Below are 19,639 nucleotides of genomic sequence, written 5' to 3' on the forward strand. Positions count from 1 at the left end.
TATATATATAAAAAAATCATATCCAAATTACTCTAAATGGAGAAAACAAAACATACCTTTCTTTGGTTCGCTGCTGCCGCTTGATATATACGGCCTCAACATTTCCAGATTGTGTGTTCTACGTAGAGTGATGTTGCAAGCATTAATCAATGTAACACGCTTTCCTTTTATTTCTGAAATGGTGTATGGTCCGGTAAATTTATGTTGTAAAACCCCTCCTTTTCTAGTACCTAGCCTGGAATTTTTCAGGAGCACTAACTGTCCTTCTGTAAAAGAAACATCTAACTCGGTATATAGTGCTAATCATAATCATGTCTAAATGTTTTTGAATAATTCTTCAATAAAATAAAATGATGAGTATGTATAAAGAAAAATATGCATTTATAAATAGAATTAAACACTCTATTTATAAAAAAAATTAACAAACATAATTACAAAATATTTTTGACAATCAATGTGAAATTCCACAAAAAAGGGAAAGAGATAATTAATTGTTAATAGTTATCAACACTTCAACAATATCATGCAAGTAAATCTCTGTATCAATACACAACATATTTGAAACATAAAATTTAGATATGTGTAAGAACTAAGAAAATAATAGAACAGTTTAACAATTATTCTAATTCAAAACACAAAACTAATATCATACCAGATCATCTGCTACTTCACTCGGAAATCTGGCTTCACGGCCATACATTAGCTGAAAAGGGGACACTTTTGTTGTTGAATGCGGCTTCGATCTTAACGAAAACAATGCATGGTCCAAAAACAAATCCCAATCGTTTTGATGTTCGTTGACATATTTTGACAATATGCTGCAAAATTACAAAAACAATAGCGCATAGCATGATTGTAACAGACAATATATAATCAAGTGTGATATCTTTTTAGTCAAATAAATTAGTTACAATTATGTAATGTATTCTTTAATATTGAAAATCACTTTTAAAAAATGTTATTCAGCACAGTGGTCATAATTAAGATGCTGGTGGGACTATTGTTCCACCGGCACAATAGAGGAAGTGTGACGAAGTGACACTGACCCGCAGTACTGCTGCCCTCATTCTGATGCATACGACTGTCACAGAAATGGCGAAGACTGTTATCTCTTGTGCTTAAAAACATTCCTGCACCTAGTGCGAAACATGGTGCAGGGATGTTGGTGCCCCAGGCCACATTGTGGGCAGACAGGGGGTAAGGGGGCCCTGCTATGGACTACCATAGCAGTGGTTTGACAGCCATTTCCTGTGGTGAGAAACTCTCTGAAAGGACATGCAGAAAGGAATTTTGCAATTCTATTGGCGATTTTCTAGGGATTACCGACCAAGCAATGGTAGGATTGGCTTAATAACTATTATTTTGCATGCTTAATTTTTACGCACAATTTTATTTTGTTTTTAAATAAATTATTTGTCAGAAGCACCCAAATCTTGTCAATATTCAGAACATTAAAATGAATTTTTTTTTTTTTTTAAGTTACCGGTTAAATGAATTTAAAAATAAAGATTCTTAAATAGCATTACCTTTTAATGTTAGCATTAGTACGCTCATCTAAACCATTTGTCTGTGGGTGATATGCTGCACTCACAGAAAGTTTTATTTCTAATAGTTTAGATAACTCAAAATTAACCTGAAAAATAAAAACGTATATATTTTATTTAACCATGTTAAAATTGACAATAGAAATTATCAAGAAAGTGAGAAGAATGTTATTATATAGTGGACAAAACTCGTTAAACACATCTAAAAGCACAATACATAAAATAAGGGAAGATAAATAATACCTATTAAATAAAGAAAGCCTTTTACTATACAAGGTTCAAAATCAAACATTAAACTTCAGCATAACATGATATTGCCTATTTTGATTTGTTTATTTTAAAGTCTATTTTGTTCCTAAATATCAAAAACAAGCAAATTAGAGTTAAAATGTCACAGTTTAAAAAAGAAAAAAGGATAAAAAAAATACATGACTTTCATCACATGGAATTAAATTTGTTCCGCACCGATGAGTGTTTAGCAATTGGTAGGGACCTGATCCCTAACTGAATAACAAATGAATATGACACAAAGGGTGCAACCATGCACTGAATTAAACTGTGCATACCAATTTTTACGCTAGAAATGTAATTAAATATGACCGATTGTTAATTCCTGTAGTTAATTTAAAATTCATATCCTTTTAAAATATATTTGCTATTTTTAAAATACAATTTAGTTTGCTTAAATTATAGAAAGATATGACAGATGTAATTACAATTATTTAGATAACAAGAATTCAATAATTGTAATGTAGTAAGTGACAAACAAATGAAGAAACATTGATTTTTCTTAATGAAATATTTTACATTCACCCTTTTTTCTGTTATTACATTCATAAAACATACAGCTGAATAATATTTTTTAAACCTTTATAAATCAAAATCTTTAAAAATAATTAATTATTCTTTTACATTTTTACCTAATTAAAATGTAAAAATTTGTAATAACAATAATTAGAAATGTATTTAGGTTTGTATTGTACACTCACTTCATTTACAAATTCACGTCCTTGGTCTGATAAAACCCTTTTTGGACTTCCGTGGCGTAGGAACATTTTAACTAGTCTGGAAGCCACCTCGGCAGCACTCTTTGTTTTGAGTGGGAATGCCTCAACCCATTTTGAAAAATAATCAGTTGCGGTCAAAATGTATTTGTATCCGGAATGAGTGGTTGGTAAAGGTCCCATTAAATCGACTCCTAAAAGTTCCCAAACTTCTTGGACCTGTAAATTTACATATTTGAAAGCAAGATAATACATTTTTTTTTTTTTCTTTCATTAAAATGTAATATTTAAATAAAGTGTAAATCCTTATCAATTGAAATTATAAATCATACATACAGTAAAGGTCACAAAGAAATAAATAACACATATAGTACCTACTTTAATTGGTTTTAATTCAGCTGAAATCTGGAGTGCAGGTTGTTCTTTTTGGCAAGTATCACACTCCTTTATCTATAAATCAATAGAAATCTATTAAATAAAAATTCCCAAATCGTTTGAACAAATAACAAATGAACAAAAACTTTTTGACTTATGATCTCTAATAAGTGTACGTAGTATTTTTGAAAATATAAAACCCTCAAACTTACAGTACCTGCCTCACTTATTTTTGAAAAATTTAATTATTTCAAGAACAACTGCAAAATCATTAAATTTTAAAACAAAATATCCTTAACATACAGCGTGTTTAAAATGGTATACACAATGGTATAGTTGTTAGATTCCTTAAAAATCACTTAATTACACTTTCAAATTAAGGCAGCACTCTTAAATAAATATGCATTAGAATTACTCAATATCCCCAAAAATTAATGTATGTGGCAAAAAACCCTTGTTTTAGATAAAAAACAGCTACTGTAAATTGTGAAATTCTTTTAGAATAATACATTATTACAAATGCCATATACGACATTAATTCTAGTATGAATTTTTGTTCTCCAAAAAATTATTGTTGAATGACTAGAAAATTCCTAACTCACGGGGGGCACTAGGTGGTGTGCAAACGGAATGGCCGCTCTACAGTGAAGTTCCCGTAGCCCGGTACTTTCATCCTTAAACTATCCTGCTCGAATGCTGATGCGGCAGGTTTAGACTTTCTCAAAAGCAGCGGGAACCCTTCAGGCAGCCTTGATGAAATTCAGGTGAAGTTTGGTCCGCGACATCCGAAGTTAGACGGCCAGGAGGTGAGGCAGGGACACTGCGGGTGAATACACGGAGGACTGCGGACGGCTGCCGGGAGTACTTGAGGCCGGGGCTGCACACGAGGCATTAGGCCTCGGGGAGCTCCCTGTACGCCGGACATTCCCGAGGCGGAGGACATCGGTGCGGGCTTGCACCCAGACGGTGGCTATTGTGGATATTCGAGAGTGAGGGAGGAGTTGCTGGCACACCCGGGCAAGGAGAAGGGAGGACCAGAATAGCAGGGGACCCGTCACGCGATCGGTGCTGGGAAGCGGCTGAGGTGCGGAGATCAAAGGACGTGCGGGCGGAGAAGGAGCCCCCCCCGCCCCCCGCAGCTGCAGAGTCGAGTACCGGTACAGGGCAGAGCTGAGACCCGGGAGCAGTTCGGAGATGGGGAGCGACTTGTGAGACGGGGCATTTGAAGACATTGAGCTGCGGACCTGTGGGGACCCCCGATAATAACGGGCTGCTTTCAACAAGGAGTCTGGGATGTATGCGCTGCTGGGGTCACTGCCTTAACTGCGGAAGGGAAACGATTTCACAGACATTGATTGGCATCACACGCTTCAGACACCCGCGTTCACCGGTGCAGCCCGCATGGGAGCGGGATCTGGATTCTCAAAGGCGGAGATAGTGCTGAGGTGGCAGCGGATCTGAAAGGGTGACCGTTGGGAGCAGGGTTCGCCACGCAGCTTGGAGACCCGAAGAGCTGACCTGCGATTATATCACCGAGGGGCGATATCAGAGCGGATTGCCAGGAGGGCTGAGATACTAGCGTGAGCGGAGAACGAAGAGCGCAGCAAGGACTGGAGAGTTTAATGAGAAGCAGGGAGAGGCTGCTGGACGGGAGACAGGCGTGTGACCTGGTGCATGGTGAGGTAGGTGTGGGTCGACGCTAGGCCTATATCACCGATACAGAGACAGTATGGGGAAGACAGATGCCAGGCAACCGAAACTGAATTTTGAGACTGCGCGGCGCGGAACACAGGCCCCACAAACAGGTCCACCCCACGAGGGACGGAATGGGGCGCAGGAAGGAGCTGCGGCACCAGATACAGACGTCCAAAGTATCCTGCAGGAGATCCGCCATGGCTTCGCCACAGTTGTTGAGAAGGTAGACCGCATGTCGACCAGAATGGATGCCATAGTCCACAAACTCGAAGGGCATGAGGAAAGGCTAATAGAAGCGAAACGGCGCATATCAGACGTGGATAATGTGACCTCCAGCCATGCCACGCGGCTTGCCCGGTTGGATAATCTGTTGAGGGTAATTGCTGCAAAGAATGAGGACTTGGAAGTGCGCAGTCGGCGCAACAATATACGCGTACTGGGAAATCCGGAATCCACCAATGTTGGACGGATGGAGGAATATATAGAAAAGCTTCTTTTATCCTTGGTTGCCACGGAAGCATTCTCCAGCCAGTTCATTGTAGAACGTGCCCATAGAGCTCTTGGCCCGCGGCCGCCGCCGGGGGGAGTCCGCGTCCGATTATTGCGAGACTATTAAACTACAGAGACCGCGATGTGACTCTGCGCGCTACCAGAGGCAAACAGACTCTGACGTATGATGGGAATTCCTTTTCCATATATCCTAACTTTACGCCCATGGTACAAGAGGAGAGGCATACATTTATGGAGGTCAAGGCTAAACTGCGAAAGGCACAAATTGACTATGCGTTGCTCTTTCCGGCGAGCCTCAGGGTGACATATCAGGGAAAACAGCACTTTTTCACCGCGCCGAATCAGGTGGAAGACTTTCTCAAGCACCTGAAAAGATCGAATCGTACTGGTGGCGGAGGTCCAGCTGCAAAGCGGTTGATGTCGGAGAGAGAGGCAGAGGACTACCTGGAGCCTACTGCAAACGGACCCGAAGGGGTCACCCTCGAGACTTGATGTACACTGTTATCGAAGTGGCAACCATCGAGACTGAGGCTGAGTACTATTGCTACCTGCTGATCTAAGCGAGCAAATGATCTTGAGTGCCGGGCACCCCTCTGGCCCCTGGAGCCCAAATGTTTCCTTGGGGGGGAGCTTCTGCTTGTTTTGGGGGCGAGAGGTGATTGTGCGTCTACCTAGTGGAAGCCCCCAGCGGGTATTACCCTGGGGCGGTTCGCTACGCATCCGAGATGGGTGTTGTGGCATATACGATTGTCATGTTGGGATTGGGGAGGGCAGGGGGCGACTACATTGCTGGCAAGTTGGGGCTGCTTCAGTGGGATGGGGTGGGAACCAATGGGGAAGTTAATGGTTACAATATGTTTACCTCCAAGAAGGATGCTAATGGACATGGTCTAGGGAGAATTTTGGCTGAGTTCAAAGTTGTGCATCTCGGATTGTCAAAGAGCCTATGTCACCCTACCATGCTGGAATAATACTTGGGGGCATGTATGTTGATCAGGAGTATGGCTGATTGTACGGTAGGCAGTTTGAATATTGTCACATGGAATGTTCGGGGGCTGGGGGACGCGCGGAAGAGGCGACAATTGCTTGCGTATCTAGACAGGCATCACACACACATTGCCATGTTACAGGAAACACATTTTACTCCACAGGGGGCTGGAAGCTTTGCCACCAAGTGGGCAGAACACAGGATTTTCTCCTCCTATTCTTCTTATGCGCGTGGGACGGCTATACTTATAAAAAGACAGGTGCCCTTTCTTCTCGTGGGTTCAGTCGGGGATGCACAAGGGCGATATTGTATATCGTGGGGGAGATTGTGCTCGCTGCCGGTTACACTGGCCTGTTGTTATGGGCCAAATGTGGATGACCCGTTGTTTTTCACTGCGCTTTGGGCCAAGATAATTGAGACGGGCTCCCAACACATTATTTGGGGTGGGGACTTCAACGTCACCTATAATCCAGGGTGTGATAGATCGCACCCGGCCTTCACACCATTACAACAAGGCGGCTGGGGTCCTCAGGGACACAATTGATGCATATCAATTGTTAGACGCTTGGAGGCATGTACAACCGGGCTTGCAAGAAGGCACACATTACACGGCGAAGGCAGCCTCATGGGCGAGACTTGATTATTGGTTGGTGTCTAGGGGGCTTGGCCCCGTGCGAAGGTGTAACATCGGGCCAGAACATACTCTGATCATGCCCCAGTTCTTCTCACGCTGTCCTCCACGGACCTCAGGGTGCCGAGAGGTGCCTGGCGGTTGCAGGCCACCATGCTGCTGGATGAGGTCTTCCGGTGAGGAATTGCTGGAGGAAATACAGGACTTCTTTGCCCGTAATAAAGGCTCATTCGACAGTGTAGAAATTATTTGGGAAGACGTTTAAAGTAACGATGCAAGGGTTCTGCATGTCCAAGGGGTTCGGGGTGCTGAAGGATCTCACTAACACATTAAACAGGCAGGAGAGGGAGCTAAAATGGATGGAGGAGGAGATGGCTCAAAAACCATCGGCCACGATTCAAGCACGTTTCAGAGACACACTCACGGAATATATGGCTACAGCGGAAAGGGAGACACGCTTTCGAGGGAAATACTGGAGGGCCCGCTGCTATGGAGAGGGTGACAGACCGGGGAGGTTCATGGCAACCTCAGTTAGGAAACCTCGCTATTAAAATTATATCCTGGAGATTGAAGAACTTGAGGGTGAGGTGTACCGGGATACAGCTAACATTCTTAGCGCAATCACGAAGCATTACGGGCAATTGTATACCACCACCAGAAAGGATGAGTTAGATCTGGAGCGTTTATAGGGGGATGTGGCGCTGGGGTGGCTTAGTGATGTGCAAAGAGAGTTTTTATGTTCACCGTTTGAGTTGGACGAGGTTCGGGAAGCTTTTATGGGTATGCAATCCTGGAAAGCCACTGGAACGGATGGCATCCCTATTGAATTTTATAAGACGTATATAGATATTATGGCCCCCGTTCTGAGAGAAGTCTACTAGGAATCGCTGGAGGTGGGCACCCTTCCTGCGTCTATGAGGGAAGCACTTATAGTCTCGCTGCTGAAGCCGGGGAAATTGCCGCGGCCATGTAATTCCTATAGACCAATATCCCTCCTAAATTGCGATGCTAAAATACTAGCCAAATTAATTGCCAATCGGCTGAATTTGCTCCTGGAAAATTTGGAACTCCTGGACCGGTCTGGCTTTGTGCCGGGAAGGGCAACATCTCATAACTTACGGACACTGTTTGCGATTCTTATCAATGTCTCACCTGACTTGCCTCTAGCGGCCGTTTTCCTTGACGCCACTAAAGCGTGCAATTTGGTAGAGTGTGATTATATATTTTGAGTAATGCTACGAATGGGCTTTCACCCCCTATTTTTGTCCTGGATCAGACTACTGTATAATGTACCAGTAGCCAAGATACTTATAAATGGACACGCGTCGCCGCCACTTACCATCACGAGGGGTACCCGACAGGGGTGTCCACTCTCTCCACTTCTCTTTGCCATTGCAGTCGAACCGCTAGCAGCGAAACTGCGGAACCATCATAATGTTAAGGTATTGAGATGCAATCTGCGGCAGATCCTTATATCCTTATACGCAGACGATATGACAATATTACATTATATATCCGGAATCCTCACGATAATTTGAACCCGATACTGCGGGAGTTTCTAGTGTTAGGGAAGCTGTCGGGGATTCATATCAACTGGAACAAATCCAGTATATTCCCACTAACGCAGGCAACGCATACATTTATGTTGGATTACCCCTTGGAGTGGTGTGATGAGGAGCTGCGCTATTTGGGGATAAGAGTGACGAGGGACAAAGACGAGCTTTTGAGATTGAATTATGGTACTGCAATAACAAGAATTCCAGACTGTGTGACCCGATGGGTCGCGCTCCCCTTGTCCTTGGGGGGGCCGGTCTCTTTGATTAAAATGGTGCTCCTGCCTCAATTACTCTACTTATTTCTAAATATCCCGTTTTATCCAGGGAGAAATTTCTTTGCGACGCTCAGGTCGGAGGTAATGCGACTGGTCTGGGGAGGTCGGCAGCAGAGGCTGCAGTGGGAGGTGCTTACTAGGCCATACTCACAAGGAGGATTTGGGGTGCCACACTTTGAACTATACTACCTCAGCGTGCAGGCCCACTACGCTTGGTACTGGGTGACACAGCCCAAGTATATGCCACAGGTGTTGGCTGAGCATTGGCTCGCACATCCGATACCAATAGATGGAGTGCTATTTGAACCGGTTGCACCTAGGGATAAGACACCAAATACGGTCACTTGCACGATCGAGGCTTGGCGTCAAATTGGGCGCATTTTACAGACACCCATGCAGTACGCGGCTTTGTTGCCACTCACGTAGCACCAATATATGCCTTTACTGCAGGAGACACTGTTCCATAAGTTCAGGGAACGAATGAATATTCAGAACTGGGGGGACTTGTATCACGAGGGAAGGTTTTGCACTGCAGGTCAGATATTGCGGGGTCCGCACCAAACCCCACTTGATCTTTTTCTGTATATCAGGTTGAGACAGGGGATTCGAGCTATTACTCCGAACTTCCCGAGTGAACCAGTGGCGTGTGCTTCGCTGCAGTTAATGTTGAAGTGCAAGACGGCCACACGATTGGTCTCATTAATTTACAGAACAGTACACACTCAAAGGGAAATTGCTGACCCGCTCTCTCGTGCACGATGGGATGCCGAGCTTACTGAGAAGCTTTCAGATGAGCAGTGGGAGTATTGCTGTCTGCAGACTAAAAGAGTGGTGGCCAGCAGTAGACTCCGAATTATACACTACCATTACCTGCATAGACTATAATACACACAGGTTGAAATGTATAGGTATCGGCTGAGAGAGACGGATAGCTGTGCAAGATGTGGGGACCCTGGGGCGGATTTTCTGCACCTGGCGTGGGTGTGGACAGAGGTAAATGCCTATTGGCGACAGGTCTTCGAGGAGCTGATTCATATGGTGCATACGCAGGTTGACCCCACACCATTGATGGCGTTGCTTGGGTATGTCAGGCCGATACAGCCAGCACATAGGAAATATGTGGCAATGGGGCTCTTCATGGCAAAGAGGAGGGTGGCTTGTCGATGGAGCAGGGGCCGAGCCCCGAAATTCAAGGATTGGACTACTGATCTTGTGACATGCCGAGAGCAGCTTGATACATACTCTGAGTTATTGCCTAGTGCTTCTGGGCCGCGAAAAATATGGGCCCCCCCCTTGACCTGTTATTTGCTTGAGTATGCGCAGGTGGCATTGGGACCGAAGACAGGAGGGTTGTCACACTAGAAGGCCGGAGGCTGCGTGTATGGGTATGGAAGAGTACTGGAGCACAGAGATGAGGAGATGCTGTGTTCTCTGGTGTCGGCCGCACCCCACTGTGGATAGTAAACTGGAAGGTGTACTGTGAAAAAATATTAGGAGGCTGACCTACGTGGTTCTAATTGATGATTACAGTGAGGGTGGTGTCATTTAGTACAGTACTTTTGCTACTTGGCCCTCGAAGGTCTCACTGAGTTACTGCCATGTTGAGAAAGTGTATATTTTTATGGCGACTATGCTTCTGAAGACATTATGGATGTATTGCCAAAGCATTGTGTATTTATGAGACATTTCTGATGATGCAACTGTTTGTAAAAAAAAAAAATAAAAAAAAAAAAAATCCTAACTCACCCATTGTTCAATATCAACGGTCCTATTTGGCCAATAAAATCTGCTGGTAATACTTTTTGAAGTTTTATTGATCCCAGTATGGCCACCAATACAGGAGGAATGAAATTCAAAAAAAATTATTTTTGCTGCTTCTACACCATTGATCACTTTTGTGCTTTTTCCTCTACCATTGTAAACCAAACTGCCATCTATTTGAAAAAGCAAAAGCACAAAGCATTAACAAAGTAGGCATGTGAAATAGGAAATAAATATAAAAATTGTAATACTTATCTCTAAACATACTCAAACATATGTAAGTAATTAAAATATGTGTACAAAAAAGTTGATTCATGTAACCCATATTTTTTAACAGGGATTTGGTTATCATGCCATGTAATAGAAGCAATATTTACAATATATCTATGTGTTAAAAAATGTAATTTAAAAAATAAAATAAAAAATATTGACCAATTACAAATTGGCCTTAAAGGGCTACGAACAAGGGTCGGAGCCTTAATGGCCACATCGTAACAGGCTGGTCGTTTTAGTTTGTGAACTGCTTATTCCAATGGAGGCAGTCATAAATTAAACATGAAAGTTTTTGCGGCTGGCTTTTGACGGGCTTGGAGAGTCTGTTGGTCATTTGGAATTTAGCATACAAAATCAAAGGCATGCATATCCTCCCTTGCGATTAAAATGTTGTGTTTTCAACCACCTTTCCGTGACGACGTTTGTGACACCAAAAGGCTGTCTGAAATGGAGTAAGGGGGGGAACCAGCATTGATTACTTGGGTTGACGGCCTCTGGTTGGAGACCAAGGGTGAACACAAATATGGGGCCCCCCTGTGGATTCCTGTTCACCATCGCAGGCACCTCGATGTGGCCACCACAGGGTGCATGGCTGAAGAACAAATGTTACTTACCTGTAAACTGTGGTTCTCCAGTATTGCAGTCTTTCATAGATTCATATGCTTGAATATTCCCCGTCGTCGAAGTGGGAGTCCCACGGTACATAAAAAAAGCAATAAGCCTCATCTATATAAATATATAAGAATGAAATACATATATAAATAAACATATATTTAAAAATAACATACAAACTCAAAAGTACCATAGGAGAAGATTGACACATAGGAATGGATTGAAAAAGAAATCACTTTACTGATATATCCATGAAGTTTTTATAGTCCAAACTTCAGGCAATCAGGAGCAAACACCCTCTAGAACCTTCTCCTCAGAGGCTCCGGCCCTCAGATTTTAGTAGCACAAGAGTGACAAAAGAGTCTTAGGAGGAGAAGAGAGCCTCTGAGGGGAGGAGGGTGGGTCGCATGTGAATCTGTGATAGACAACAATACTGGAGAACCACAGTTTACATATAAGTAACATTTGTTCTTCTCCAGTATTGAGGTGTCTTTCATAGATTCACATGCTTGAATAGACTAGTGAACAGTAATCCGGAACCATGAAGTTGCAGTATCAAAGCTGCATGAAATACAATGACATAGCATCATAGAATCACAAAACTGATAACAACCCAAGGAGGAGGGAAGTAACAGAGGCTCACTTTATTATAAAAGATTACGAAGAACTGCTTGGCCCACTGCTGTATCGGTTTCGTTGATTGCCTCCAGGCAGTAGTGCCTTGTGAAAGTGTGCCTGCTTGACCACGTAGCTGCCCGGCAGATCTGATGAATGGGCACACCAGCGAATAAGGCAGTTGTGGAGGACATCGCCCTTGTAGAATGCGCCCTCACTCATGATGGAAGAGGCTTGCCAGCATTCTGATGGCATAAAAATATCGCTGAAGAAATCCAACGTGCAATTGTTTGTTTGGTAACAGAATGTCCCTTACAGGTTTGCCCTTAGGCAACGAACAGTAAGTCAGATTGGCGAAAGGGTGCCGTTCTGCTAATATAAAAGTTGAGGCACCTCTTTAAGTCCAAAGAATGCAGACTCTGTTCCGCTGGATATTGTGGATGAGAAAAAAAGGGTTTTTAAAATCACAGGCTCATTAAGATGAAAGTCGGATGGCACCTTCGGCATAAAAGCTGGGTTTGTTCGAAGGATAACACAGTCTGATTTAAATTGGAGGAAAGGAGGCTGGTTTGTGAAATCGTGAATGTCACTCACTCGACGTGAGGAAGTCAGAGCAAGCAGGAGGGCAACCATCCAGATTAAGAATTTAAAATCTGCTGAGTGGATTGTCTCAAAGGGCGCATTCATAAATTGCTCCAATACGATCTTAAGACGCCATGTGGGTGGAGGAGTCCGAATGGGTGGAAACATCCGGAACTATCCCTTATAGAACTGTTCATTCACTGGAATGAGAAAGTCCAGACTGTGCCAAATGCAAAAAGAAAGGCAGATTTTGTGCCGGAGAGGCATGCACTGGGTGGATGTTAGCAGACGAACACCAATGGCAGAAGTGTTTCCACTTTAGTTTGTAGGTATTCACCGTTGAAGACGCACGCGCCCTGGCAAGAACCTCTCTGCAGGCAGGCAAAATATTTAAGTCAACAAATTCAAGGCACTCAGGTTCCAGGCTGACAATTTGAGCAAACTGGGATTCGGATGGCAGATACGAACGTTGATAATCGTGAGAAGGTACGGCCGGGGGCAAAGAAGGATGGGCTCGCATTGTGAGAGGAGCAGTAACTCTGAGAACCATGCCTGCCGAGGCCACCGGGGAGCAATCAGGAGAATGTGACATGGCTGTCTCCGCATTTTCCACAACACTCGAGGTACCAGCGGGATTGGCGGAAAAGCGTAGGCCAATATCTTGCACCAGTCCATCTAAAGTGCATTCCCGCACGACCCGCTGTGGGTAAGCCAACTTGTGTAATGCTGGCATTTGCTGTTCTGTGGAGTTGAAAAGAGATCCAAGCACGGGTGACACGAGAGGCTGTAGACGAAGTCCAGAGTCGGCTAATGCAACTCCCACTCGTGGGTCTATGACGTGGACCGGCTGAGAGAATCAGCCAGAATGTTGGAAAGGTCTGGTAGGTGGTCGGCTGTGAGCGTGATCTGATGGAGTATGGACCAAACCCAGATCTTCTGAAATAGCTGGGAAAGCATCAGCGATTTGGTACCGCCCTGCTTGTTTAGTGCATGCTGGTGGTGTTGTACGTTTGAATGAGCACTGATTGCTCTTGCCGCAGAAGTTGGAACAATTTGAGTGCACGGAATGTCGCCATCAGTTCTAGCCTGTTGATGTGCCAAGAACGTTGGGACAGATTGCACTTGCCTTTGATGGACAATACTAGAAGGTGACCGCCCCACCCTTCCAGGGAGGCATATGTGGTAAGGACGAGTTCTGGAGCCTTAGCCAAGAAAGAAGTGACATCTGCGAGGTTGCGTCCACCAGCGCAGAGCTTGTTCGATGAGAGAGGTTACGAATATACGGTCATTGAATTAACCGGAGACACGGCGCCACTGCTTGTCCAGTTCTTACTGAATTGGACGTCTCTTCAGTCTGCAATGCGGGATCAAAGAAATGCAGGAGGACGCCATCCACAGAAAGGACTTCAAGATGCGGACTGAAAGAGACAGCTTTGATCTGATGTGAGCTGCGAGCTGCAGGATCCGTTTCTGCCGGTCGTCAGAAACAAAAGCCATGGCCATGGAGGTATTGAGAGTAGCGCCTATGAAAGCTGTGTGAAGAGCTGGCGTGAACTTATTTTTTGTGTGTTGACTGACATTCCCAGAGAGTAGAACAGAGTCCGACAAAACTGAGTGTCTAAGGATGCCTGATGGTAAGACTGAAACTTGATGAGACAATCGTCAAACTATGGGAAGATTTTAATGCGCCGTAATCGTAGATAGGCCACCACCGGGGCGAGGACCTTCGTAAAGACCCAGGGGGCGTAGCGGAGACCAAAGTGCATGACTCTGAATTGAAAGTCTATGTGGCCTACACGCAAGCGCAGGTATTTTCTGTGGCGTGGTAGAATTGGGAAATGGAAATAGGCATCCTGTAGATCGATTGTTGACATAAAGTCGTTGAGAGAGGAGCTGGATAATTTCCCTCAGTGTAAGGATGCGTAAAGTCTGATCCTTTAGAAACTTGTTCAGAGCCCTCAGGTAGAGGATAGGGCGCCACTCTCCAGACTTCTTTAGCACGAGGAAAAAACGTGAATAGAAACCCAGCCCCTTGTGAGTCTTTGGAACCACTTCGATGGACAAAATGAGTTTTATCTGATGGAAAAGCTCCTTGTGATGAGCGGGAGGAGGACTGATTGGGGGGCTGTTCCGAGGGAATTTTACAAATTCCAGAGCATGGCCTTTTGAAACAATGTCCAATACCAAACGTTCTGAAGTTCTTAGTGACCAATTTAAAAATAATTTCGAGATTCGTCCTCCAACTCTGATAGGGGGGGCCTTTAGTCTGTTGTCGATAAGACTGTGGACTCTGGGAGGAAAAACGCTGATTTCCTTGATTGTATGAGCGGTATTGTGTTGATCTGCCACAAAAGGAGGAGGTGGTGCTGCGTCCACAAGCACCCCGAAAAGGCTGTGTTTTAAACTGCAGCGTGCCAAAGGGAACGAGCTGTTTCTGTGTCCTTTTTTATTGTTTGGAGCGCCTCATCTACGTGCTGGCAAAACAGCAACTCCCCATCAAAGGGCATGTCAAGGATTTTCGCATGGAATTCATGGCGAAAACAAGTAGTGCGAAGCCATCCCTGCATCCTTAGAACAGCTGCCCCAGCTAGCTGGCGAAAAGCAGTTGAGGCAATATCCACAGAGCAATCGATGATCTCTGAAGATGCTCTTTCTCCCTCCTGACGAATATTGAGAGCGTCCTCTCTAGAGTGCTCTGGGATGAGGTTAATGAAAGCAGCCTTGTCGTACAACATTTGGTGGTCGTATAGACCCAAGATGGCCAGGGTATTCGCTGCTCTGACAGTTCTAGAGGCCTTGGTTGAATTTTTTTTTCAAATGGCATCCAAGCGACTACCATCAAGGTCAGGTGGAGAGGTAAGCAGAGAAGAGTGATTCTTTGAGCGACGTTGTGCCGCCTGGGTGATCACAAAATCCGTCTTTGCCTGGGATACCAGGCAAGCAGGAGAAGAGTCTGGAGCCTTATATTTTTTCTCAAACCACGTGAGAACTGCAGGAATTGTATTTGGTGTTTTCATCAATTTCATACCCTTGTTCCAGATGAAATCAACTATGGGCACAGCCCGAACATGCTTCTGCGGCTGAGATTTAAAATCATATCGAAAGCAATCCTCCTCTCTCACTACCATTGGGAGATGAAAACGCTGTGCAGCCCTTTTCATCAATTGATGGAAACCTGTAATATCAACAGGAGGAGAATTCACTGGTGACCATGGAGGCGGAGCCGGCGAATAGATCTGGAAATGGTCCCAGTCAGCCATAGTATCATCATCATCGTCACCCAGGAGTTCACCGTCTTCTGTAAGCGGAAGGATGTCAGCGTCACCCTCTGTAGGAGGTACTTGTAAAGGGACAGATTGTGTTGGTTCCACCGGCGGCCGCGGAGGAGCTGGAGTATTCGGAGGCGATTCTCGTTGAGAGCCGTGGAAAGAAAATGTGAACCGGCGGTTGTAATCCTCCAGCATAAATTTGAGATTAAAAATGAGGGATAATGCAACTGTGCCATCGTAATCTGCGCAGGAGGTTCCTCCTCTTGCTGCTGAGAATAATGGTAATCCTGGTCCTCATCGTCAAAATCTTGACATTTTATGAAAAGGTCAGATGGACTGAGAACAGCCCGGAATGTTGTATGTATGTCATCATCCGAGGCAGAATCATCCTCATTGGCAGAAGGAAACAGTTGTGGCGGTGGTTGAGTGGCTGGTGGCACTGTAATGTAATCCAAAACAGCGTGAGGACGCCGCAGAAATGAATCGTCGACAGCAGCAGGCGTAGAAACAGGCACCAATGGAAGAGATGAAAAATTTGTCGTGGACGAGAGACCTGCCGTCAACGAAAGAGACAACGCCGCCGACGAAGCCACTGTGGACAAACCCACCACCGTCAACTAAGCCACCACTGTCGACGAAGCCACCAGCGTCGACGAAGCAGCGGTCGACAAAGCCGCCTTCGACGAAGCTGCCGTTGACGAACCCTCAGACACCGTCGACCATGAGGAGGATATATTCTTCAAGATCGTCGATGAAGATTTAGATGTTAACGGGACAGCCACAGGTTTCTTGGTTGTCGATGAAGATATAGGAATCGTCGACAAGACAGCTTTCAAGAAGACAAAAACCAACGTCGACAAAGATAGCGTCGACGAAGCCGCCGTCGACGGCATAGGGAACCTGCTGAAATCCGTCGTTACCGTCGTCGACAAAGTAGTAGAAGCTGCAGATTTACACAACGGAGGGACCGGTGACGGTCTGGCACGTTTATGAGAGGAAACATGCGCTGGGAGAGCCACAGACGCCTGAGGGTGTAATCTCGGGGGTGTGGGCGTAGCAGCATAGTGTATTGGCACTTAAGCAACCTCCAAAACATGAAGCTTTCTCTTTTTAAGAAAGGGGGAGGGCAAGTCATGCACACTGCTATGCTTAGAGGAGGCTCCAGTGCGTCCAGAAGCCACACTTTCGCCGTCAGAGAGAGGATTATATGAGACTTTCAACATCTGTAGCCACAGAAGGAGGCGGCCCTCTCTATCCTTTATAGTCTTCTGAGAAAAAGTCCTGCAAATTATGGAGTTTCCTACCAGATGTTCAGGGTAAAGGCAGTATATACACTTCTCGTGTGGGTCCTCTGAATAGAGACTCTACTTGCCACAAGAAGCGCAAGGACGGAAAAGAGACTTCTTACTTGAAGACATCAGGAAAAGTTGAAGATATACAAAATCTGTGGAAAAAAAATGAGCAGAGCTCAGGGAGACTCCCTTCACACGACGTGCGTTAGAAAATCGGAGGGCCAGAGCCTCTGAGGAGAAGGTTACAGAGTGTGTTGGTGCAAGATTGTCTTGTAATTGTACTATAAAAACGACCTGGTTATGTCAGTAAAGTGCTTTCTTTTTCAATCCATTCCTATGTGTCAATCTTATCCTATGGTACTTTCGAGTTTGTATGTTATTTTGAAATATATAATGTTTATTTATATATGTATTTTATTAATATATATTTTTACATATTTAAATAGATGAGGCTTATTGCCTTTTTTATGTACCGTGGGACTCCCACTTTGACGACGGGGGAAATTAAAGCATGTGAATCTATGAAAGACACCCCAATACTGTAGCACTGGTTTCCCTTACCGCCAAAAAAGCTCACATTGAGAACAATGAAAGGCGAACAGACAGTGTTAGTTGGCATTGTAATAGGCCGTTTGGGACAAACGAGAAGGTGTTATTGGAAGCCTGTAACGAGTCTGTGCCAGGCGGAAGGAATTGTGCTAGATATCAAATTAAGGACCATCAGATATTTATAAATAAAGATAAATAATATGCAATGCGTCTTAGCAAAAAAGTAGCTATTTTAATATAAGTTACAGGATACCCAAATAATATTTTTTTATTAAAACAGTTCCTTAAAATGCATGTCTAGCATCAAATTGTAATATCGAAACCAATATTTACAAAAATGTAAATACCGTCTATGGTGAATTTTTTAGACAGTCTACGTAAGCCCTGCTTCTGGATTTTACTGAAACCTTCCGGATACACATTACTGCGCAAATATCCAAGAAGCTCCTTGTATTTGGTATAATCCATTGCTCCCTAAAAGAATTAGAACATTTTTTAGTTAGGAGGACATCATAGATGGCAGTACACAATTTTTCCCTGATAAAATTGGTATTAAAAACGCATACATTTTTACACTTGTGTTACAAACTTACGCTTTAAAAAACTGGCAAAGACTTGGAGCCTGAATTTCATTTTTCCAAGCACGCACCAGGAGGCCACGCAACTATCAAATAACCGTTAAACAGCACAGCAGCAGACCAGACATATTAAGAATAATTTCATGGTCTGCCGGGCAGTGTGACAGTCAAGCAGAGTGGGTGTTTAAAGGCTGAAATGTGAGCCTGCAATTGCAACTCAACAGGACCAGAAGTGCACGTCATGGACTGTTAAGTGCAGTGCCACCTCTAGGGGTACAACACCCATGATTATGCGTGCTTGAGCGTGTCTTTACACCCGGGGAGGCTAGCTAGTCTCATTTCTACCTGACTCCGAAGCAGGGGGGACACACATGAAAATGTATTCTGATGTTAACAGAAGGGGAAAGATTACTCGTGCAATTACTTCTCCATATGCTAGGTGCAAAGCTTGAGAGCCCCTGCTTGGAGCTTGAAAGCTTTGACACAGGTAAGGATATTGATTTAAAAGTAAGGGAACAATCACAGCTTGGATAACACCCTCATTAACAGTGGGTAGCAGTGGTGCAAGGGATCATGCCTACTATTGTACCCTGAGACTCTGTGATATAATAGAGGATAGACACCTACATGAACACCTTTCTGTCCTTAATTTTTTTACACATCAATTGGAAGAATATTATTGACAAGGAGAAGGTAACTTACCTGACCACTGATGGACACTTCAGCCATGTTAAGGACAACTCCATCATCAAAGCAGTTTTCCAAGTCTTAGGACCCCTCGAGAGTTAAAAAAGTCAACTTCTGGCCCAGTACCATCAACTCCTTGATCGGTATGAATACCTTTTTGGTACTCAGAACACCAAAACTTCAGGTCTGCCATCCAGCACTCCTGTAGACCCTAAAAGGAAGCACATTGAAGACTCTTGCGTAGATACTAACGCTGTTGTGCATTGAAAGAAAGGTTTTAGTGATGCCCAGTCACCCTCAACCCATCAAACAAAATTGATGATCTGGCGGTTACCATCAGGATAACACAATTCTTTAATTACAGGAGATCCATACGAGTCCCACAGACCGCGGACAGAGATGGTGACTCAAGCAGGGCATTGCGCCCGGCAGAGGTAGTTCAGGCTGCAGATCACTAGGCAGTGAGCGATATATTGAACCCTGATCATCTCTTACAACCCCAGGTCACCATAATTGACAAAGGACCGTAGGTTAGCAACTTTTATGGCTCCCAGAATTTGTAAACGTCTTGACTAGGAGGTTAGAAGATGGTAATGAGTGGAATTCACAAGAATGGCCAAGGAGGGGAAATTCTCCATCACGACAGAAGTGTAGCCGTATATGGCAACGTTGGTAGCAAAATGTATCCGTGATCCTTAAAATGGCATGGACCGTTACTGGAGGTTGTGACTGGATATACTAATGGACAAGCCGGGACATCACGCGAAAAAAACTAGATATGGGGGATGTTGCCAAGTCATAGTTACCGCATATGTATGCAGAGACCCTATCGAGCTCTTCATG

At 44.3% G+C, this 19,639-nt stretch overlaps 2 protein-coding genes across 2 annotated transcripts in view; one reads left to right on the forward strand and one right to left on the reverse strand.

Annotated features, from left to right (window-relative positions):
* Positions 1 to 4,895, reverse strand: part of LOC146812985 (uncharacterized) — a 63,483-nt gene extending 58,588 nt beyond the window's left edge. The window contains exons 1-4 of the mRNA XM_085615238.1: positions 4,788 to 4,895; positions 1,527 to 1,633; positions 653 to 818; positions 57 to 285 (exon numbers count right to left, since the gene is read on the reverse strand). Of these exons, the coding sequence (XP_085471364.1) occupies positions 57 to 285; positions 653 to 818; positions 1,527 to 1,633; positions 4,788 to 4,895 (610 nt within the window). The remainder of the gene's footprint in view (positions 1 to 56; positions 286 to 652; positions 819 to 1,526; positions 1,634 to 4,787) is intronic.
* The window catches only part of LOC146812984 (killer cell lectin-like receptor subfamily B member 1B allele A), an 866,152-nt gene that overhangs the window by 59,382 nt on the left and 787,131 nt on the right, over positions 1 to 19,639 (forward strand). The gene's annotated exons all lie outside the window — the stretch shown is intronic.

The sequence above is a fragment of the Triturus cristatus genome, chromosome 7 (assembly GCF_964204655.1).
Source record: "Triturus cristatus chromosome 7, aTriCri1.1, whole genome shotgun sequence".
Lineage (NCBI taxonomy): Eukaryota > Metazoa > Chordata > Amphibia > Caudata > Salamandridae > Triturus > Triturus cristatus.